The sequence below is a fragment of the Salarias fasciatus genome, chromosome 6 (assembly GCF_902148845.1).
Source record: "Salarias fasciatus chromosome 6, fSalaFa1.1, whole genome shotgun sequence".
Taxonomy (NCBI): domain Eukaryota; kingdom Metazoa; phylum Chordata; class Actinopteri; order Blenniiformes; family Blenniidae; genus Salarias; species Salarias fasciatus.
The window spans coordinates 769,495-793,075 of NC_043750.1; the positions used below are offsets into that span (position 1 = coordinate 769,495).

At 46.2% G+C, this 23,581-nt stretch overlaps 1 protein-coding gene across 1 annotated transcript in view; it reads left to right on the plus strand.

Moving 5' to 3' along the window:
- Nucleotides 1-9,958: 9,958 nt before the first annotated feature.
- Nucleotides 9,959-23,581, plus strand: part of vegfc (vascular endothelial growth factor c) — a 50,197-nt gene continuing 36,574 nt past the window's right edge. Inside the window, exon 1 of the mRNA XM_030094443.1 lies at nt 9,959-10,452. Coding sequence (XP_029950303.1) covers nt 10,348-10,452 — 105 coding nt within the window. The 5' untranslated portion in view covers nt 9,959-10,347. The remainder of the gene's footprint in view (nt 10,453-23,581) is intronic.

Genomic DNA, 23,581 nt, shown 5'->3' on the forward strand with positions numbered 1-23,581 from the left:
TTCAAGGTGTATTTAAAATGGAATTTTGCTGAGGTTGTGCTTATTTTTCTTCAGGCATGTCAATTTTTTTTTGTTTCAACTGAAACAGCAATCAAACCTGTTGAAAGGGAATAATTGATCCTGCAAGTCGTGTGAGGCACAGTTCAGACAGAACAAGCAAGTGGTGAATATCTTAACTATTTATCAGACAGAAAATCTGCACACACACACACACACACACACACACACACAGAGAGCTTTCAATACACAAATACGATCAAGCCCTGAGTGAGGTCAACGACCTGCTTCCTTGGAACTGCTCTAATTAATGGTAAGTATCCAGCAGCCAACAAAGGAGGCTTATCTGGCTGCGAACATGCCTTCCCTCCAGCCTGTGTGAGTGTGTGCAGAGAAAAACACCAGCAGCACGTCTCCAGCCAGAAACCCCACGACAAGCTCTCCACCACTGAGAGAATTCAAGCCAGTCAACTCGGTTAAAAACAGCACACACACACAGCAGAGCATTCAACAGGTCCAGCAGTCCTAAAACACACACACACACACACACACACACACACACACACACACACACACACACACACACACACACACACACACACACACACACACACTTTTAGACTGGTTTGCAGGATCCATTTCCATATTTTATCAAAGCAAAAGCAATGTGAAGAATCATTTCTTCATTGGCTCATTTCCGGTGAAGATCATGCAGTGTATCAGAACACACACTGTGGCCCCTCCCACTCATTCATCACACGCATTGGCTAAGCCCCGCCCCCAAATGTAATCAAACCAATAGAATTCAACTACCAACTACATGTAACTCAGAAATTCTGGGTATTAAACTTGTTTTCTGGACTGTTTAATAAAATTTAGATGTCCCCTGGGACACATGCACCAGCATCACGAGGAATCCCCTCACGGTCAGCAATCCCACTGGTTCCAATGTCGAGTCGTACGATAGCAAACACATAACGCTAGCAGCGATGAGCTTCCTTGAATAAGTGGGCGTGGGGAAAATGGACGCTGTTGCTTTTAAAGGTAGTGAAGGTCAAATGAATGACGTCTACAGTGCGGAATCGAACAAGGACTTTTTATCTGTGGACTGAACCACTATACCACTCTGCATCAGATCAGCCGTTTTAGGATGAAGAAACATAAATAGTCCAACATCACGGCAACAAGTGATCCCACAAAACTGTTGAACTGGATCTGGGCCGCAATCCCTGGATTGACCCCTGACCTCTGAGGCTCCGCCAATGGAAACAATGCAGAGCGCAACGGTAATCTCTTTTGGTCTAATGAGGAGCATGGAACGACCACACTCACTGTGTGTGTGTGTGTGTGTGTGTGTGTGTGTGTGTCAGGAACAGAACTGTGGAGGGATTTTGATCAATCCAGAGGCGTAATTTCCGCAGGGTTGGTGGGTTATGAAAACCCACGGGCCCCGCTGGCGCCCCGACGCTCCATGTTCCGAGTGGGCACGGAGCTCTGTGCTCTCCGAGCGCTCCGACGCTCTGTGTGAGCACTGCAGCGTTCGGCACCACTCGGCCAAGAACAGGACGTCCGTCCAAAACGATAAGATGAGAAGAGGACTGGTCAGCGAGGCTGCCGAGAGGCCAACAGCAGCACTGAGGACAGTCCTGGCTGGGTCCTACAAGAGACAACAGTCTCCCGTCTCCTTCATGTGTCTGGGCTGTGGGGCGGGGCGGCAAGACGGGAAAACATCCAATGTGGCTTCATCTGAAATCTCCCAAACACATGAGTTAAAATGTGTTCTGGTCTGATGAAACCGAGGCTGCACTTGTTGGACATAATTCCAAAAGGTCCATTTGGCACAGAAACAACAGCATGGCTACAGTGAAGCACGGTGGAGGCAGCATCATGCTCCGGGGCTGGAGCTGGGGCCTCAGTCTCATTGGGGTCCTGGGCGTTTTTAATTGGTGTTGTAAAACTATTCTGAACCACCAGAGGGAGCATTAAGTCATTCTATTGCTTCCTGCCTCCAGTCAAGAACAGAAGCAGCAGGATTACTATTGCAACAACACATCATCAGTAGGGTAAAACTAACCTGTCTCACGACGGTCTAATCCCAGCTCACGTTCCCTATTCATCCCTCTATTAAGGGTTTTATTTTATTTTTTTAAAGAATAGACTATTGTCCCAAGCTTGCGGTGAACTGATGGAAGAGGCGGCGCGGGGTTTCAGCCTGGACCTGCAACGTTCTCACTTTGATCTGCAGCCCCAGGACGCCGCCGCAAGACCTGATCAGCAGGGGCGTTGCTTGGCACTGAGAACATTGGGGGCTGAGCCCAAACCCTTATGAGGAAGTTTGGGGGATCCTACCCAGGAAAAAAGCTCCGTGCTTTTTTGAGCCTTGTTGCGTCTTGTCAAATACTGCCAACATGTACTTCAAAATGTGTCAAAATTAAATTAGATTATATTGATAGAAACAGGCTGATGCACTTACAGTTAATACAGGAATTAAAACAAAAAATAAATATTTTGTAAATATTTTGTCTAAAGCCAAGTCATATTCCCCCTCATTTTTTTAAAAATTGTTAGAAGTTATATGATCTGCAATTTTTAGTTTGCTTTTTTTTTCTAACGCCAGACCATGTGAAAAAGTTGAGTGATTTTGAGTGATTATGCCTACAGACTATATCAGGAGCAATATTCCCCCCAAAAATGCACATCAAGTCAGTTTAAGATTAAATATATTTAATTTTGAGCCATTTTAACTTTTACTTTACCCCCCTCCCCCACTGTGTTGTGTTGCACCTCTGTCTCTGCAGCTCTGTTCTCTCCGTCTGCTCACCCCTTCCTTCCTTTGAATCTGCTGCCAGAAAAACAAAGACATGTATGCTGAATGGCAACAGAACATGTTACGTAAATGAAACATTTTAAAAACATTTCTTTTTTTCACTTTGACAATTTTCAGATAAATGTAATTCAGTGTTGCTGTACCTTTCACTTTTCCAGACTGCTGGTGTTTCCTGCCACAAGTCATGTTTCTCTCTGTCACACATCTTCTGAGAAAAAAAACAAAAAAAAAAACAAACTGATTTGAGTCACACATTTTCAGATGAAGCTAACTTACCGTGCTGTAGGTTTTACCTCTCCATCTGATTCTCTCTTCTCTTTCCCTCCATCACTTGCTGCTCTCCACTGACTTGCTCCTTTTTCTCTTTCACTTGTCTGTTTCCTTGTTTCACTTGCTTCTTTCCTTGTTTCACTTACTTATTCCCCTCATTCACTTAGAGGCTTATGAACCAATAGTGTAAAAACTAAAAATACAATACATTTTCTCTCTTCCTCTCATTTGTTTTTTTTTCTCCTCCTCCATCATCTGCTGTCTTCTCTCCTTTTTAGCGCTTTGAGGCAGGAAGTATTAGGCTGAAACACCTTGGTTTTAGCTTTGCAAATCTATCTATGACCTCCCCGTGGTCAACATCAGCCAGCATCTCCCTCTCAGTTGACATTACAGCCAAATGACTTAACCGCTCTTGACCCATTGTGTTTCTCAGCCATGTGTGTAGTCGTCTGAGGGCAGTAAAAGATCTTTCACGACTGCAGCTGGTGACTGGAATTGTCAAGGCAGCTTGGAAGATGGCCTTGAGGGAGGGGAACATATCTCTGTCCAAAAGGGAATACACACTCTGAATGGTGGGTCGGTCTGTTTTTCTTTCAAGGAAATTTTTGGCGACGATAATTTCTTCAGGTATGATGGGGATGCTGAAGTGTTCAGCCAGATGTTTGAGTGCCTCTTCCTCCAAGAAATGCTCTGAAGCAGGTTGACATCCCTGTATACCAGTCAAGATTTTTTGCCCAACTCCAGAAAACCTGTTGTGGCACTCCCTCAGCATTCTGTCAACCTGTTCAGACCCGGCTGGGCTCACTTACCGCTCCTGTTGTGGAAAAGGCTGCCTGGAAGTGAAATGTCCATCAAAGCATCGCAGCAGCACGGCGCTATAGGTTATCAGGGCACGGACTTTTGTCTGGACTTCAGTGACGGCATTTTGTCTTGAAGAAGACAGTAATACTACAGCCAGACAGACTCACATCTTTGTGAGGCTGCAAAGTTTTGTGACTTAGTTGTGTGGACGCCGATGGACTGCAAGGTGCACATTGTTTTCCTTCGTTTTATTTGCAGTGGTATTTGTTTATGCACAATCTAATCGTACTTTAAATAGTTGCAGTGATATTTGTTTGCGCAAAGACTTTTGCACCTTATTTGAACTGTAACTGTAACTTTAACAGTGTCGCTGCTACACAAGAAGGTTGGTAATAAACAGAAAAGACTTTGAAATAAGGAATGGTGACATTATTGCTGGGTAAATGGCACGATCTCACAGAATTTTTCCCATTAAAATGAAGTTTCATAAATAGCTACTGAGCTACAATATTTATTTTCACATAGTCTTATTAAAGGTGCTGTAGGCAGGATTTTGCTAGTCAATGCTAATGTTTCTGTGTTTTCTTTGGATTAAATGTTAGAGTACCCATTGATAATCCTTTAGGAGTGTAGCATAACTGCTCTACCGCGAGGGTGCAGCGTCTCCATCTGTCTCTGTTCTGAGCTGAAAAGGAATCTCCACAGCTCCAGGTATCTTTGACCAATCAGAAGAGCCCCTGAGGCTCTAACTGTGATTGGTCGAGGGGTGTTTGTCACACGTTCTTGTGGGAGGGGCTTAACTTGCGTAAGGTCGTGATGTCAGAGAAAACAGGACAGGATTGGCTGTGCTGGGTTTCAAATCGCCATCTTAGATGGGTCAAATCACCATCTTGCTTAGGTAACCCTAAGCAAGATGGCGGAGATGCGGAATCCTGCCTACAGCACCTTTAACTTAATAAAGTAGAGGCTGGGTTTTGTCACCATATGAGCAGTAACAGCTGAGGAGGTTTACCTGTCCTGGACATAATGAAATGTTAAGGATAAATATTATAATGAAGCAGAGGAAGACTGTTAGCCATCAATTTTATTTACAGAAAAACAGAAGTTGGTCACCTATAATCAAGATAAAAAAACAAGCGGTTCTTCTCAGCACACATGGACTTAATTTCACTATTCATACGTTCACAACGGACACACTGCTCATTCTCAATGTCGTTCGGTTGTGGAGCTTGATACACATCAGGTGTGTGAGGTGCAGGTGTAGCAGGTGTAGCAGGTGTAGTAACTGCCGTCACAGTCTCCTGTCTGCTTTTTCTCCGTTGGAATCTTTGGAAATCCACATCTTTCACCTCCGTGTGTCGAGATGTAAGTGCATGTCAACAGGTTCAGTCTGGATGAGTTTCGTTCACTTCATCAGCAGGTCTCCCTGAAAAACACACACGCCCATTATGACTTTAACATGAGGTCAGTTACAGTGTCCTCTCAAAGTCAATGTCCTATGAGGGAGGACAATTATGATGTAAATTCAGAAGTAATCTATAAGGAAGTGGAGGAAAGAGAGAGAGTTTGCTTTGCTACTACTGCCCTGAGCTAGCGTGGCTAACGCTAGCAACCAGCTAACACTACTGACACCGCAACATGGGTTAGCTCCAGCAGAGACAAAAATGACATGTACCCACGGAAGATAATTGAATTTTTCATCAACAATGACCACAAACTCACCTGTTGGCTGCTCATGGCGCGTTGTACTGGGGCATCTGATGCATGGTGCTATGCATTAAACGGCATCAACAGCGCCACCTCCTGTTGTGGCATGTAAATTACACAACAGTTCTCGGGTATTGAAATTTTATTTTCAGTGAAACAACATTGTCTCTGTCCTCAAAATGAAAACAATTTATAAAATAAACAAAAACTGCATTTATGCAAACTTAAAAATGCCTGTGTCGTGCCAAAACTTGATTTTTCCAAAAAGTGATTTCCGGTTCGTGAAATCAGTTTTTGGCAAGCAAAATAAGCTGATTTTGACATTGTAATGTCTTTGCTCATTTTTCAAGTGGTATAAAGTACTGGTTGTGTTCAAATGTTGTAAATCTGACTCTGCTGTGTTATATTAAATAATTTCCGGGCAAAATATCCCTCTGTATACAATACCAGAGGCATGAATTCATTTTTGGCAAGCAAAATAAGGTGATTTTCACATAATGTCCCTTTACTCAATTTTCAAACTGTACAAAGCACTGCCTGGGATCAAATCACTCTGTTGAGCGATCTAGTAATTTTGGTGCAGAAAAAAAGAAACCATAGAACAAGGCAGCTGGGCGTACAGGAGGCTATCACATGCAAACACATAGAAACATCGTCCGACGATCATAAACAAACTTGTTTGAGCCTGATGGAGACTGCTGCAGAGACCCAGAAGCTGCGCTTCAGCTGTCTGCAGAGCAGAATTCAGTTTTTGGCACAACATGGCTCTGTTTCTTCTTCTTTTTTTATATATATATTTTTTTAAATATTTTTTTTAATTTCCTTTCCTCACTCATGGGGCGCAGCGGACTATTCAGCCAATCATTACTGTTGTTCTGAGGCCAGCTCACATTTAGAAAAGCACGATTGGCTTGAAACTTGTCACATGGAAAGAAATGCCTTCAGCGTTCACAAAAAAAATCCGACAGACAGCTGCGACAGGCTGATTACAACCAATTACAACCACACTTTGACGGAATGGTCAAATTATCGTATATTTGGCCTTTTTTGGGATTATTTATCGTACATCGTACAGAGGGCAAAATTATCGTACAAACACGATAGTTATCGTACACCTGGCAACACTGCCTCTCACTGAATCGTGCGCGCCAGTGGTTTACATCAGGACGCAACCCCCCTCTGATTGGTCTTCTTGACGTGGAGACCTCATCCTGTGTTGCATTCACTGAAAATGGAAAACTACAATGTCTTTCGTGGCTCATTAATGTCCAGTTATCATTATGTCTTCTGAAGTTGAATGATCCGGGGCTAAAGAAAGAAACATCCGGGGCTTTAGCCCCGGATGTCCAGGTCAGGCGACGCCACTGCTGATAAATGACCTGCAGTGGCCAGTCTCCAGACCAGGACCCTGCAGTGGTCCAGACAGTCTCCAGACCAGGACCCTGCAGTGGTCCAGCCAGTCTCCAGACCAGGACCCTGCAGTGGTCCAGACAGTCTCCAGACCAGGACCCTGCAGTGGTCCAGCCAGTCTCCAGACCAGGACCCTGCAGTGGTCCAGCCAGTCTCCAGACCTGGACCAAAAGGATAATCTTTGGAGGGAGCTGATAGTCTGTGTTGCCCAGCAACAGGTCTGGAACCTGAAGGATCTGGAGGTCTGAATGGAGGCGTGGGCCAAACCACAGGAAACATCTGATCTCTGTTATTGCGTTCTGTTTCTCTGATGTATCAAATACTTGTGTCATGCAATGAAATACTAATTAATCATTTCAAAATCTTCCAATGTGGCTTCCTGGACTTTATTTCAGGTTCCGTCTCTCACAGTTGAAGTGCAGCTGTGATAAAACTGACAGAATCCGGCATGCTCTGGAAGGGAACCCTGAATCATTTCATCTCTGGATATTATGAAGAAATGTGCTCTTATTATCCAAACTCCAGTCAGGTCACTGATGATGATAAACAAATGGAAGCTGATGCTGGGTGTATATCAGTGGAAAGATGGTACTGAAAGACTGAGAAGTGGTAGCTCTTTATAAAAACTGCTGCGACTGTTCAGCACAGCTTGTTTTATAACGCTGATATTTCTCCATTGCATCAGGTATGAAGTTGGTCTTGCTATATGAGCCTGTTTCTGCAGATTCTGCTCAAATGTCCAGAATTAAACATCAACATGAGGTCTTTATTCACCACACATCACAACTCCATGTTGTACAAAGACACAAAGCATGAGCACGTAAAAAGGTGCATTAAGGAGTTTTTCAACTTTAAAAATACTTATTTTCCACCATAAATATGTTACACAGTTTTAATGATGTGTACAATGTGCCCTGACATATTCATTACAAGTACCTCCAACAGCGCTAAATTGTCACTTGAAAGTTTCAGTGCCGGTCCGGCACCAGAGTTTTTTTGGGGGAGAGTTTGAAAGGAATGACGTAATGCGCGCTCCGGCTGGTTAGGTTTCATTTTGTCCGCCATTACTCCAGATGCTTAGTGAGCAACAACTGAGCAGGATCTTCCAGAAAGTCAGAACAGACTGGCTTCTAGCACTGCCACAGCTCCACACAGACTCCACCAGGCAGAAGACACTTACATTTTACTGGAGCGCTGCTAAAAGAGCGAGGAAGGAGTTCCCCTCTTCCGTGCACGGGAGCCACAAGCACGAGTTTTTCACTAAACTGCATTATGCCCAAAGCCTGCAGGGGGTGCTGTTTTGCATAAAACGTGCAAACTCCTTAATGCACCTTTAAAGAATAACATATGAAACGACTGAATATTACATATTCACCAAATACTCTGAGGTTCAGGTTCCAGCCCTGCGACAGACTGGCGAACTGTCCAGGGCATACCCTGCCTTCGCCCACAGCAGCTGGGATTGGCTCCAGCCACCCGCGACCCCGAAAGGGATAAAGCGGTAGAAAATGAATGAATGAATGAATGAATGAATGAATACTCTGAGGTTAGGTATTAAAACTATTGCAAATATGTAATGCTGAAGTATTATGCAGGAATTGGTGTTGATGGGACAACCTGGTCATACTTCTGTTGTATTCTGGTGGGTGGGCAGTGCCGTAGTGCAGTTTGTGAATGAGTGAATGAGAGCTGAATTCAGGACTAACATCACTTTTACATGATTATTGTTTGAAGCTGTTTTCAGCAGAACCTTTCATCTGATCCCTTCTTTAAAGGCTGAGTAAAGACGTGTCAGTCTCTTCTTATTCCTGTCTCCCTCAGTTTGTATGGGACTGATCCAGCCAGGGGACGGTGAAGTTACCAGGGACAGACAGCCGGTGTCTTTCAGCTGCCGTCTGTCTCGTCTGGGTTTGCTGCTCTGGGTGTTGGACTACGTGATCTGAGGAGGAAGCCGGTTGGTCGGAGTGGTCACCAGTTCACCTCCGAGAGCCAGAACCTCCAGAGTCAACGGCCGTCAGGACAGCCGGGCTGCCTGAACATCCCGAGTCCAGCTCTCTGCTCGCTCTGGACAGCCTGTGAGACGTGGACAGCCTGGACGTCCTGCTAACGCTGGAAGAGTAAAGCAGATTCACAGCTGTGAGAGGAGTTTTTTTCATCATTAATAAAGAGACTGCTGCTGAAGCTTGGACCAGACGAGACCTAAACTGAACTAAAACGAATCAGGATTAACAGTGAAAGCTGTCCCAGGCTGTCCTCGTCCTCTGGTGGTCCTCGGTACATGACAGGTCCTCACCTGCTCTGTGGAGCTGCAACGTCTGAAAAGCAGTGAGATGTGAGCGACGCTGGCGAAACATCTCAGAGCCTGTTCCCGGCGTTTCATCAGGCGACACATTGGAACAGAAACAGGAGTACTGGCAGCGTTTTCTGGACTTCCTCTGAACCAGTCCTGAGCTGTGAAGCCATGGATGATGCCAGGTTGCATTGCTGTAATCACATCTTATGCTACAGTTAGCTCCTGAAGCCTGAGAAGCCATGTGACCCCCTGTACCTTCATGCATTCACGTACTGTGTGTTCCCTGTGTGGCAAAATGAGAGACAATCCCGGATCTGATGGCACGGGTAACATGGTGGCTTTGGGACATCTGAAACACATCTGACCCTTCTCACCTGAGGGGGATCTGACGGGCTTCAGTCCCTCTCCATGCCCTCACCTCCTCCCAGGCTCACTTCACCAGGTGGATGCAGACCTCTTCCCAGCTGGTCCCGGACCCTGACCTGGAGCAGCATCCTGGAGGTGGAGTCAAACATTTACAGAGCAGAAGCCCCTGCTCCATAATAAATCACACATTTCTCTAAAAGAGGTCCCAGCTCCGCCGCGTTCAGGGTCTCAGCTCCTTAAGGTGTGATATATGATACATGTCTACAGCGGGGTGTCCGCTACATCACGTCATATTTTCAAACAGCAGGGGGTCCATGCGTGCGCTTTTATTTTGAAGGAAGGATCGTGCGTTTTCCTGCACTTTTTTGTGCACTTTTCTGGAGCAGGGGGCAGAGCGCTGAGCCCGCTGAGACCACCGGACCCTCCTCGGACCCTCCTCGAACCTCCGGGTGTCTCCGCGTCCATCCACAGCGGCTCCTCTCACGTGCTGCCGGGGGCGCGCGCTGCTGCGCGGAGGACGCACAAAGCGGCGCAACGAGGAGCTCCAGACACGCTCCCAGGGCTCCGGAGACTTGCGGAGGACCATCGGAGGGTTTTTTTCTTTCCAGCCTTCACGGATCTTGGCTCGCGCCTCTTTTCGTCCTCACTCTGAGGATCTGCACCTCCGGACTCCAACATGCACCTCCTGGGAGTCTCTCTGTTCCTGGCTTTCCTCCTCTACACCAACCTGGCCACGCGCACCGACTACTATGATTACTACGAGGAGCGCACGGACGAGCCGGTAAGTGGGGGCGTGGGGGGCACCGCGGGGGTTCGGGGTCCGTCTGAGGGGTCTGAGGTTCCCCTGCGGGGTTCGGGGACCAGCAGAGGGTCCTGTGCAGGAGGGTTCAGGTTCGATCAGATGATGAGAGTCGAGCTGGAGCAGCTGCCTCCACCTCCAGTCGTCTCCAGTTCTCTTAACATCTATCAACATATTTACAGTTTTATTACTATTATTGAAATACTTCCTAATATAAATAAATAAATACTTAGTTGCCAATTAAATCTATTAATTTAAATGCATCAGATTGTGCTGGGATTTTTTTTTTAAATAAGTGCACTATAAAAGTTTCCATTTTTTTGTGGTTGATTTTAAATGTTTTAAAATCATTTTCTGAAATTTTTTAGGGTTTTTCTGAATTCAGGGACTCAACTAAATCATGAACCATTCATTCCAATGGGACTGTCCATCAGGACATCTGGAGTGGAAACAAATAATCCTGCTGAAACGAAGACATTGGGTAATGGGGGTTGCATAATGACTGAGCATCTTTTCCAGTTTGAATCTTTTGACTTGTATTTTAAACGGACAGCTCCGGTCAGGATCTGGATGTGATCAATTGCAATGCTCAGGATAAACAATAATGGAATCAATGATCACTGTTCATGAAAGTGGCGCTCTGGAGCCTGTCAGAGCGGCGGAGACGTCAGGACCAGTCCAGACATGACACTGAGTTGTTTTTAAAGGTTTTTAAAAGAAACTCTCACTGGACAGCTTTGTCATTTCAAACTACTAAAATCATTCCTGTAGAGATGATATTTATCAGTGAGTTGCAGGTTCAATTCCATATCTGTCCACATGTTGAAGTGTCCTTGAGCAAGACATTGAAGCCAGAGCTGCTCCCAGTGGAAGGACAGAGTGTGTGAATGTGTGTGGATGGGTGAATGTGACGGAGTCCTCGGTGAGGCGTTCCCTGGTCACATGATGCTCATGCTGTACCAGGAAGTGCTGCAGACCATTCGTCAGCTGGACCAGTTTCTCCAGGAGGCGAAGAAGAAACGTTCCCTCAGTTCAGAGTCGGATCAGAAAGAGTCTGAGACACAGTGTCCTCATGAGGGGACGTTACCTGAGAGACGTGGACAGCGAGGAGTCTGACAGGAGAAGGGGTCAGGACTGGTCTGGAGCTGGACTGTGTTCAGAGGAGGGATGGACATGGACCCCATCCGGCAGCTGTCTGTGAGCACCGCCTTTTCAAACAGGAGGTGAAGCGTGCGGTCGACTTAAAGCCCGGGAACACATCTTGAGCACCTTCATCCTCTGAAGAAGACGAGCGTCTCTCTGCTAAACGGGCAGCGCTGTCTCCCAGTCCTCGGCTGGCCGATGAGACGGAGGTGTCTCCGGGTCTCAGAGCGCCGGGAGCCAGCAGGAGAAGCTGTGATACTGCCTCCTGAACGGTTTGCATGAACACAGTGCTGACTGTCAGAGGACATCCCGTCTGGATGCAGCACAGCAGGATGAGGCTGCTTCCACCTGAAGCTCGTGAAGACAACATCAAGCCGGGAGCAGGTTAGTCAGGTGACCACAGCAGCCCAGATGAAACAGCTGATCGTTAATAATCTTCAGTGAGACGGCAGGCAGCTCTGCCCTGCTGCTCATGTTTACACTGACGTGCACGGACTGCCAGACAGCCGTCTGCCTATCGTCCAGCCACAGCCGTCCGTCTCCTGTAGACTGGACGTAAAGAGCACACCGTCTCTGCGTTTCTCTGAGAATCTCATCCTGACGTTGTGTTTCCTTCTCGTGGGCGGGTCTCCAGCGTTTTCGTGCACGGTGGAGTGTCAGAGCGTACACGCTGCAGCTGGGTCAGCAGCTCCCATCCTTTCCAGGCTTCAGGTCTTCCTCTGGGAGCGGAGGTGGTCTGGCTCGACGTGGCGCTCGCCCCTGGTGCAGCTGTCAGAGGACGGCGGCTTTAACCAGCGGCGCCACTCCAGTGGTCAATGTGAGAACTGCAGGAACGCAAAAATGAAGAGTTAGGGTTAAGGTCTCTGCAGAACGACGAGTCGTACCAGAGAGCAGAACTTCTAATAATCACGGAGAATGAATCTCTATTGTCAGTGATTGGGATTGATCAAGTTAATTAATTCACCTTTTAGGATTTATCCTTGCATTAGACAAGCTCCCTTCACACCAAAGTCCCGATGATCATTGCAGCATTTCCTGCTGGAGGTGTGCAGGACGACCGGAAGACGTAAAGGATGTCAAATTTATCTCAGTCCTAATTGTATTTACAATCCAGTCACTTTAAAAAGCACTAGCTGCTCTGTAAACCCCGCAGTGAGGTCCATGCCACCCTGGAGTTTGTGTTTTCGGGTGTTTTCTTCTCCTCTTATCTCTGTTCACATTCCAGGGTTCATTCGCTGATGTGTTTGGCCTCACACGAGCCAAAACAAAAGGTGCGTTAGTAACAGTCGGCGGTCGGGGTGAAAAGCCGCCTTGGATTGTGTTTTCCTAACTGATTGTTGTCATCTGGAAAGGCCAGATGCAGGAAAAGGCTGAGCTGCAGCGTTTCACAGCCAAAGCCTCTCCGTCTGAGACGCCGGGCGGCAGGACGGGAAACGCTGCCGCTGGTTCCGCCGGCCGCTTTATAAACTGTCACTTTATCGTTTCCCGCTCAGAGGAGAACACAGACCGTCCGCTGGCTCCGGGTGTTCTCCCCCCGTCCGCTGGCATTGTAGAGCTGCACTGAGACGCCATTGAAACAGCTTTCCTTTAAAGTCCTGCCAGCGCCGCAGACCGGACTGAATCAACAGCGAGGGAGAACGAGGCGGAGGGGGCGGAGCCTTCTGCGGCGGGGGATTAGGACGGCCTGCTTTCAAATTAGCACAAGGAAAGAGTCAATGGAGGCAGGTGTCACTGGGGTCAAGTGTGTGTGTGCGTGTGTGTGTGTGTGTGTGTGTGTGTGTGTGTGTGTGTGTGTGTGTGTGTGCGTGCGTGCATGTGTGTGTGCGTGTGTGTGTGTGTGCGTGCGTGCGTGCATGTGTGCGTGCGTGTGTGTGTGTGCGTGTGCGTGTGTGTGTGTGTGTGTGTGTGTGTGTGTGTGTGTGTGTGTGCTCGGGGGTGCTGAGCAGTAGAAGCAGGCATCTGATCACGGCAGGGCTTTAATTGGGACGATGAGCTCCTCCCTCTGCCCCTGCTGGTCGTGGCGTTCGGAGAAACCGCAGCCGGACACTCGTCACGTCTGCTAGCATGCTTCCATTTGCCGTTTCAGTCGTTTCCGTCCACATCTCTACCCGGCCTCAAAGCTGTGAGCACAGATCGTCTTCTGTTTGGTGAAACTGAACGTTTCGGTAGCGAAGCTGAAGACGACGGCCTCGTTTAGCGCCGCAGTGAGACAGAAACATCAGCCGCAGTGTGAGGTCTGGCTAGCTGCTGAAGCTAGCTGATCTGATCAGCTGATCAGATCCTCTAATAACTCCTGTCGGCCAGAGGCCCGTTCAGCTGGTTCAGTCTGTGAACCTGAAACCATACAGAATACTCTCATTACTAGTCACACAAACAATGTAGACTGGAAAAGGCGCTAGCACATTAGCGCTGACATGTTGCCACTAGCTAGCTGTGTTGTGTTATTTCAAGAATTCTAATTGTCTTCTGGTCACACTGCCCCCTTTAGGTTTGACATGCTCATAGCAGCTTAGCTAGGTGTTCATGTGGGTTTGTGTAAATGACGATTTCTTTGAACATAGAGGAGAAATATCTCCTATAGCTCTCCAACCTAGAAATACCAGGCTACACGTAAATGTAGTCGATGACCAATTAAATTAAGCGATTATTCAATGCGATAATTCATCAGAGGGGAATGAAACAGGCCAAGTTAGATTCCTACCATGACTAGTGTGATTTGTGATAAATGAGGACGAAGGGTTTTCATTTTTCCACAGTGGGCAAGTTGTGTAGGTGACACAATGCTTGAATTATGGTTCCACGACAGAACCGTGAACTTTCTTCTGTCGATGTTGGTAAATCGAGGTGGGACATGTATTTGGACTGGAGTTCAGGAGGGTCCCTGGCTTTACAGGCAGCGTGGGTCAAGTCTGATCAATGGCAGGCTCACGCCCTGTTTGCCTTTTCAGTTTGTGTCAAATCAGAATGACGTGATGGCCGCCTTCAGTAGTGTTCAAATGAGGGTTTTGCTTGCAATAGAGCTTGTTTATCCATTTATTCTGCTGGAAATGTTTCCATGTTGGCTGCTGTGTCGGAATGAGACACTGTGGAGCTGGATGTGCTGGTGGAGGAAGCTTTCAGTCACATCACAACGTGAGAATAAATTCATTTGAGTTTGGCTAGAAGCAGGATATAGTGTGTTACGACGTTGAAACCAAGGGAAACAAAGAAAGCCAACGTCATGAAAGCAAAAACCGAAGGAGTATATGGCAGTGAAAAGGTCATAAAGTTCCTGGAGAGAAGAGTTCTGCATGGGCGGCGTGTTGCGGGACGTCCTAGCTGCCAGTGGCTAATGCTAGGTGATCTTCTGATGAAGGAACAGAAACCTACGTGCACTTTGCATGTGACAGAACTAAAGAAAAGCACAGCTGCTCTGCAGCTCATCTGTGGTTCAGGTCTGATTTGACCAACTCTTCACTTAGGCTGACAACTTAAAAAAAAAAAGCCCGGTCATCCTCTGTAATGGAGCCTGCTATCGTTTGTCTTCCTGACGTTCCCCGTGGCTCCGTTATTTTTCTGAACCTTTCCTTCCATGTTTTCATTGGCTTCAAGCTTCCAGTCTTGATTATGAGCTATGAAACCCTAACATGTTTTGCTTCATTGCCTTGGAGGTTTTGTGAGTGCAGGTCACGTCAGCCCACTGATCTTTAAACAAACACTATTTAGACGTTTTTCTGCTGTTGGCGTTCTAGAAAAACACCTCTGTGAAGTACTGGATAAAGAGCTTTTTACCACACATGGCAGCACTGAGCAGGACTCTGACTGTGATAAATATCAGAGATTTGAATCTCCAGCATGCCTCTAAAGCTCGGCAGCTCGCACTTTCAGCTGAAGGTTTTCTTCTTTTAATCCCGTCAGTGTTGTGGAGTCAGAGACTGTTGATCACTCTCTTTCAACCTGAACGAGTCATGCTCAAACTCTGCAGGTGGAACACAAACTGTTACTGTTGTTTTGGGGGAAAATAGGAGTAAAGGACTATTTATTACTGTGTGGAAGTGCTGAAGCCTGGAGATGTTTTCAGAAGGCAGGAGGAATGTCCACCAGGAGGATGAGATACCTGAAGGACTTCTCCACTCACAGGTCCTCCTGTACCATGCTACTGTATTATTCATCACCTGAAGTCTTCTTCTTGAGGCCAGCTTGTGCTTTGGCTCATATCTTTCAGGCTTCCTGCAGATGCATTGATCTCCGCTGTTTTCCAGTCATAGATATTAAACGTGACATTACAAGCAGCTGCGGTGGTTGAAATCTGCTCGTAGAAACGGGAAAACATCTTCCACTTAAACTACAGAGTGAGTGTCAGGGCTCCGTTGAACTTTCTGGATGGTTGTTTTGTTTCATTGTCTCCTTTCACACAAGTTTCTCTGATGTTTCTGCAAAACAAGCATTTGAAGTGAAATATTGAGCATCGTTGTGAATGTGTGTGTGAGCAAAGTCGGTGGGAACAATAGGAATAAGACAGCTGTAAGTAGCATTAGCATTAGCCTGTGGCAGATTGAAAGCCTTCAGCTACCCTTTCAGAGCTGAGGGACCGTCTGACCGTCATGTCAAGAGTTTATTTCAGCTCTTCTGTTGGTTTGTTTCACTCTGAACTCAATAATGAATCACTTACTAGTTATTAGAGGTGTCCCCGACTAAGAATTTCCATAGTCGAATCTGATTCGTCCAAGTCTGCCAATAGTCGACTGATGGTCGAATCTATCATCTTGTTTGGCGGAGCGGGGGGAGCGGGGGTGGGGGGGGAGTGAAGCGTGCCTACACTGGGCGTCGGAGCAGCGCAGCACAGTGCAGAGCGGTGGGCACACGGCGCACGGAGCGTCAGTCGGCCCTGATTGCACTAATAAAAAAAAAATTAAAAAAAAAAAAAAAGCAGTGCAGTCAGGTAAAACAACACTTATTTTTTTCCTCCACACTGAAACACAGACTGGAACAAAGTGTCGGTGACTCTAAACATCAAACAAATGAAGTACAGTTCAAATGAGCAGAACCAAACCCTCTTCTAACAAACGGGCTAAAGCATGTCATTTATTTATATCTATAATCTCTGCAGATAAGCTCACATTTTTTGGCTAAACAGTTTCTCACATTATCTGCTCAAATTAAATGAAACAGGCTTAATTGCACTGTGTCGGTCCGTTTCGCAGCGCAGCATCCATGCAAAAACAAACACTAAATTAAATAGAATTAGCCTTTTAGATAAATAAAAATAATAATATAATAATAACCTAAAATATTACAATCAAACGAAATAAAAGTCAGCATTAAAAATGAGAATTGAGTAACAGAACCGTCTTTTATTAGCCCAATTATCTGGCTACTTACCCGTTTAATGTGGAAAGCCATGTTGTTGTGAAGTGATATGAAAGGACACAACTTGCATTTGACTTTTTTTTGGATCATCTTTGACTTGGTCTGAAGTTCTGGTTTTTTTTTTTTTTTTTTTGACATTTTGAGCCTTTTAAAGTTCAGCCAAATCACCACCGAGATGCTGCTCTGTGACGGAGCTCTGCGCAAAATCGGATTGTGCCACTCACCATGGTGATTCATTCACAAACACTAAATAGATAGAATATTGAATAAAACTACAAGTTAAGTAAATTTTTCCACAGTGTATTTGATAGGCTAACATGTATATCAAATAGGCTTTATATCATGTTTATTTGGGAAAAAAAACCCAAGCAATTCTATGTAAAATCAGTCATTCAGCACCCCCATACAGCTGTGATGGAATGGTCCTCGTTTAATAACCACATTTTTTCGATGCTTCGACTGCGTGATTGGCAGTCGAATCAGGCCCCTTCCAACGAATCATCGAATCGTCGACTATCTGAGGACACCCCTAGTAGTTATACCGACTGAAGCTATTCAACTCAGTCTCCTCCTCTGGGTCTGGTTCTGCAGAAAGTCTCCTTTGAGTCTGGTTCTTCAGGAAGCCTGGTGCAGGACTGATACATCCTATCAACCAGCATTGCAAACAGAGCAGATGGGGACAGATCTGAGACAAAACGTCTGTCCCGATCCGGCTCTGCTTGCAGCAGGTCGAGCATGAAGTTCACTCCTCAGGGCTGAAATCCATCGTGTGGAGGCATTTTGGTTTTTATGAACATGAAAACAGAGAGAGCATTGACAGAACCACCCCATGTGTCAGGCGTGTAAAACTAGAATGGAGCACAGTGGGAACATGGAGAGCATGAGACAGCACCGCAGGCGTCCCCCCCCCGGGTTAGAGGAAGAGGAGACTCCGCTTGTTGCTACTAACCAGCGAAGTGAGCAAGGATTCAGAAAACTTCCCCACAGTTCTGACGTGGTGAAGCAAACTGTCGCTACCTTCATTATGTTCTGTCCTCAACAACAGCGGCTTTTGGCTCTGATGCGGACATGGGAACCGAGACCCAAACCGAGATCCAGTTCCTCAGATGTACAGTGAGACCCGAACTGAAGCACTGAGGAAAACATGCAGGATGGCTGCAACGTGATGCGTGCACTGCACTGATATCGATAAAAATAATGGAGATAAATTTGTTTTGCTTCATTCAATGGGTGCTGGCAGATAGACCTTGTTCAAAGGAAATCCTGTTTGGAGGACGAGATGCACCTACAATAGATAATCTATAATCATGATAATCGATGCACTCTGACTTGTAATTGAGTCAAATCATAAGGTGCCAAAGACAGCACACCCCTACTTCTGAGTCTGGTTCTGCAGGTTTCTTCCTTTTCAGACTGAGTTTCCACAGTCTCTGTTTGCTCTGTTAGTTAAGGCACTTTGACAGAACCTGTTGTATTTGGCTCAGCAGAAATATAAAATTGAATCAAGCTGAATTAACTAAGTAAGTACAAAGGATAAAACTTTTTCATTGTGCTGTCATGGTCACACAAAACCCATCTATCACTATCACTATCACTGTATTTTACATTCCTGGCTGCTAGGTGGCAGCGTTGCCCTCATGTCTCAGTCAGCTCTTCCAGGATTAGATGAAGTTGCTAACAAATTATGACTCAGCCAAAAAAAGAAAACAACTTAGAAATTTAAATTAATCCAGCTAAAACCACCCAGACAGATCTTATTGTGATATTAAAACATTTTGATTCTAATTGTATGAATTCACCTACAAGCCTCTTCAAACCTGACGACTGTAGGATCCAACAGAGTCAAGTGTTTGAACAATCTGCAGAACTGAAGCTCTTGTGTTGACGATAATGATCCAAGGAAGAGAAGACAGTGAGCCATTGACTGAGTCATGGGTGGAAAAGCCTCACTGATGCAACAGACAAGCTTTCATGGCTCAAACTGCTCCAGAACGTAATGCTTATTCTGACCCTGTCTGAAAGCAGTAGGAAGTTTGGAATACTTAACTGGCGGTCCTAATGTTCTGGTCGGTCAGTGGATTACGATGCAGTGGATCAGATCACATTATTCTTACGTCCATGTCCTTCTTTTTTCCCTCTCTGCATATAAAAATACTGCTTAGAACGTTTTGTTCACCACAAATAAAGAATGATAACAATCTGCTTTCTCTGCACTCTGTCACACAACACTATTGAAACGTCCTCCAAAGGTTTCCTCGGCAGTTTTACTGCATTGCCAAGTTTTTCAAGGCTGTTCTTCTGTCTCCACTGCAGGCTGCTGTATTTTCCAGTTTGTTGGTCTGTAGTTTTCCTCCGGCCTCAGACGGCTTATTGAACCACTGAAACATTCGTCTGATAATACTGAGAGTTTTAAATATCCTCCTTGATTCATCGTGATGCTTCTCGGTTGCTCCTTCCATGGTTGCCACTTGCAGCTCCAGTGATCCATACGTCTGATTCGGCACTGATTTGATGCCAAACCCCGTCTTCATGCTACAAGTGAATGTTTCTGCCAGAAAAACCGAGCGTTGACTGTATGTTCGGCCCTGCTGATGTGAAGAGTTGGTAAAAGAAGACACTGTGCCACATCTGGAGGTATGAACTGGTGTTTCTCGCTGACATCTGAGAGACAGCTGAGACTAGATTTGAACACTGCCACCAGTTCCTAACAGAACGTTCTTTCTCTTTTGACCAACACAGCTGCTTGTCTTTCTTGGAGTTGTTTACCCGACGCATGCTGATGTTGGATTGCTCAACTCCTGTAAGTGGGGTTAGTTTTCTCAGTGTCCTGCCTTTTTGATGATGGATTATAAAATAATATTACTTTCCAACTTCACAGATCAGACTGTCGGCCCGAGCTGTTCACATGACTCAGTCTGACTCACTGAGGACGATCTGGATGTGTTAGGCTTCACGCTGTTAGGAAATGTCTTCATACGTGTTGTGTTTGGGCAGGATGGTGAAGGCGGGTTCCATATTTCAAACTCTTGAGGTTAGCCAGGAGTGTCAGTGTGTGCATGTTGGTGTGTAATATATGGGCTGGAAAAAACACAAATGACCACATCAGAGAGCGACGCCTGTTCGGCTTCGGTCTGGGTTTGTTTGCTGAGTGTCCGTGGGTTTTATCAAGTCTCCCAGCTCCGTCTGATGTTATGTCCGACGCCTCTTTTATCCAGCTGAGACTCATGGGGAGCCAGGTCCAGTCCCAGTTCGGTCTTGATCGTCTTGGTAACCAACCAGCGCGGGGCTAACACAGAGAAACACACAATCACAATCACAAACACACCTACAGACAACATGGCATCCTGCAGACCAAGACAAGAGTGTCCCTGTGGTAATCACCTACCAGCAGATCCCATTCCAGACACAGGAGCAGTGGAAGCTACGATTTGGTTGATCAGTCTGAGGGAAGCTGCTCGGTTTGGTGGAAAAGGCTTGCCAGCAGAGATCCAGCTGAAACGCTCATGTGATCAGACCGCCAGTGGCCGTGGTTTCATGTCTGTCAGTGTTGCTGTTTGTTCGGTCGCCAGTCTCCACAGAGTTTTCCTAATGAGTCAAGTTCCTGTCAGGATGAAGACTCTCGTTTTTTTTTTTGTTTTTTTTTTTTTTTGCATAGCTCAGAAAAATGAAGCTGTTCTTGTCTTGATTTCACATCCATCATTGAGCTACAACAGCAATCAAACCTGGTCCAAGTTAATGTAACCTGAGCCTATGGCTTAACCCTCTTTGCTCCATTTCTTCCTCTAATCCATCGCTCTCATTCTCCCTCTGCCTCCCTTCTGACTTTTCATTTGGTCTGCATCTCAAAACATGTGTTGTAATCATTTCTCTTTGCAGAAATCCTTCCCTCATATATATGAAGATGAACAGAAGAGTCGTTGCTGAAAGATGATGCATTCTTGCACGTATGCATTGAATTTGCCTGCAGGCTTTCATTCTGGCCTCCCAGTGCTGAAAGACTGCTCTTTGACTCTTGATCCTCTGTAAACTCAAAAGTATGTATGAGCTCATTTGGAGTGTTTTAATGTGTGAAGGTCAGGCGGGCGGTGCCCGGACCCTCCAGAGACTGACCTGCAGACCCCCCGGCCTGACACGCCGTGTTTAAAGCTGCATGGAGGCGCAGCGAGGCTCTGAATAGCAGTGAATGGGGGCAGATTGCAGGGCAGTGAGGTTAGAATACATAATGAAGTGGGTGTAGGAGCTGAGAGCCTCGGAGGCCGTTTAAAAAAGGCCTTTAGCTGCTCCCTCAGCTGTGGCAACACATTTAATTCATAGACGGTGCAACAGAACTGGTCTTAAAGACGGTCTGAATCAATATGAAAGTTGTTAACTTGTCACATTTCCAGATTATTTGTCACATTTGCATTGGTTGTTTGGTTTGTCATATAAATTAGAATAAAAAACTTTCTGTATAGCAACATCTATAGAACTCACCATCTGAGAGCAATGGATGTCAGTGTTTGATTGACTCTTCAATTAAAAAATATACAAAAGCTACAGAGGAAACTTTAAAATAGCAATTCTAATAACGTGCATCAGACGAACGGGCAGCAGAATGAGTTCAGACTGTGTGAGAAACTTGTAGAGAAAGGCAGAGAAGCTGTTCCATACAGTGATTTTGATTTGAGAGACTAGGTATTTTCTGTGTTCAGATCAGTGTGTGATTGATATCAATTTCCATTTCTCAGACTTTCCAAACAATGAGAAAAAAAGACCTATAAACTGAAAACCGGAGTGGATCAGCGAGAGGCTGACCGAGACCGCAACCTCTGGTGTTGGTCTGTTTTTAGAAATTTAGATACACTCTACTGCAATGTAAAACTGTCTTATAGTGCGTTCACACCGGACGCGTCGCGGGCGTCGTCGACGCTTGTGAGGCTTCAAGCACGACGCTTGACACCAGGTGGTCACAAAGCTCGCAACGCTCTTGACGCGGGAGGCTGATTTCTGTTTCCAGCTATGGCGGATCGCATCAGGAGAGCGGCTTGGCTTTATTTGTTAAATAAAGCTAGACCGCGTCGTCCTCGGAAAAGTGGCTATTGGCTGCTCTGCTCCTCTCTGCTCTGACTGCAGCAGGGGGCGCTGCTGAGACTGACCGCTTGTGAGCGCTTTGGGACGGGGGAGGGGCTCACGCAGCACCCGCTGCTCATTGACGACAGCAGCGAGACGTCCTGTCACGTCTCCAGAGCACCAGAGAAGGTTGCTAGATTTGTCGCTAGTTGCTTTTGACAAAAAAAATTCACCAAGAGGCTTTGGAAAGTCGCCAGATTTAGCGAGAAAGTCGTCAAGTTGGCAACACTGGCCGGCCCTCATCGGTCCTCGGATCACTCGTAGTGATGTAGCAGCGGAGGGATCGTCTCTGATTGGTTGACGCTCAGCGGCAGCGCGTCGAAAGTTCAGTTTTTCCAACTCTCAAAAAGCGACGCTCACGATGATCCTGACGTCGGGGACGTGCGTTGTGGGCGTCGATGCTCGAAACGGTCGAAAAGCGACGCTCCTGACGCTCCTGATGCGCCGCCCCGCCGCCCGCCGCTCCACGACGCTCGTCCACCATAGACTTTGCATAGAAAAGCGCCGCTCACGACGCCTGCGATGCGTCCGGTGTGAACGCACCATTAGCCTCTTTTAAGGAATAAAAAAATACCACCTAATTGGCAGACAGGCGTCACCTCCATCCACTTTTTTTTTTTAACATAGGATATGGCTTCATCAAAGCAATGAAGAAAATTGCAGCCAAATGCATCTTTTGTGGTAAAAAACTGGCCAAATAAAGTCTGAAACTGCAGCTGAAGAGGCACCAGATCACCGACCGCCCCGAGTCAGAGTGTAAACCCAGAAGGTTCATCCTCAGAGAACAGGAACTCATCATGAACAGAACTGAGCAAAGAGAACGTTTTTCACATATAGTGTGTTGTGAGGTTGCTTCAACTGTTGAACAGGGGGTAGTGGGGGGGTCGCCTGGGTTTGCAATGGTAAGAGAAAAGTTGGAATCACTGATCTATAGGAAGATTCTGTGGATGAAACTGAACAATTCAGAGAAATCAGTCATGAGAAAACTTCAGCAAGGTCACTGCTGAATTCTATAGGAGGACGGACACTGTAGTCCGTCTTTCCAGATGTTGACAGCATGCTGATGTTGTAGTCAGCTGCCTGAGCTGCAACCTGGATGATGGAAGTTAAACTGAGCTCTGTGATGGTCCAGAAACTGGACTTCAGCAGCCTCAACAAAGACCTTTCAGCCAGGAAACCAAGGAACGCAGGGGAAGTGTGTTTATTGAGCTGCTGTGGCATTGCTGCCACTATTATCCTGAGACCTGCTGCTGCTGTGTGTGTGTGTGTGTGTGTGTGTGTGTGTGTGTGTGTGTGTGTGTGTGTGTGTGTGTTCATCCTCCCCTGGTGGGAACCAACCATCAGTCCCATTGAACAAACTCCCACATAAAGATGCAGTTTCCATTTTGGAAATGTGTGTGAGAAGGATTCCCATCTGCGACCCTCTTCAGTGGTTTTGAGGTAATCTGGTTTTGAGGTAATCTGGTTTTGAGGTAATCTGGTTTTCTGGGTGCAGAAATTGACCACTGGT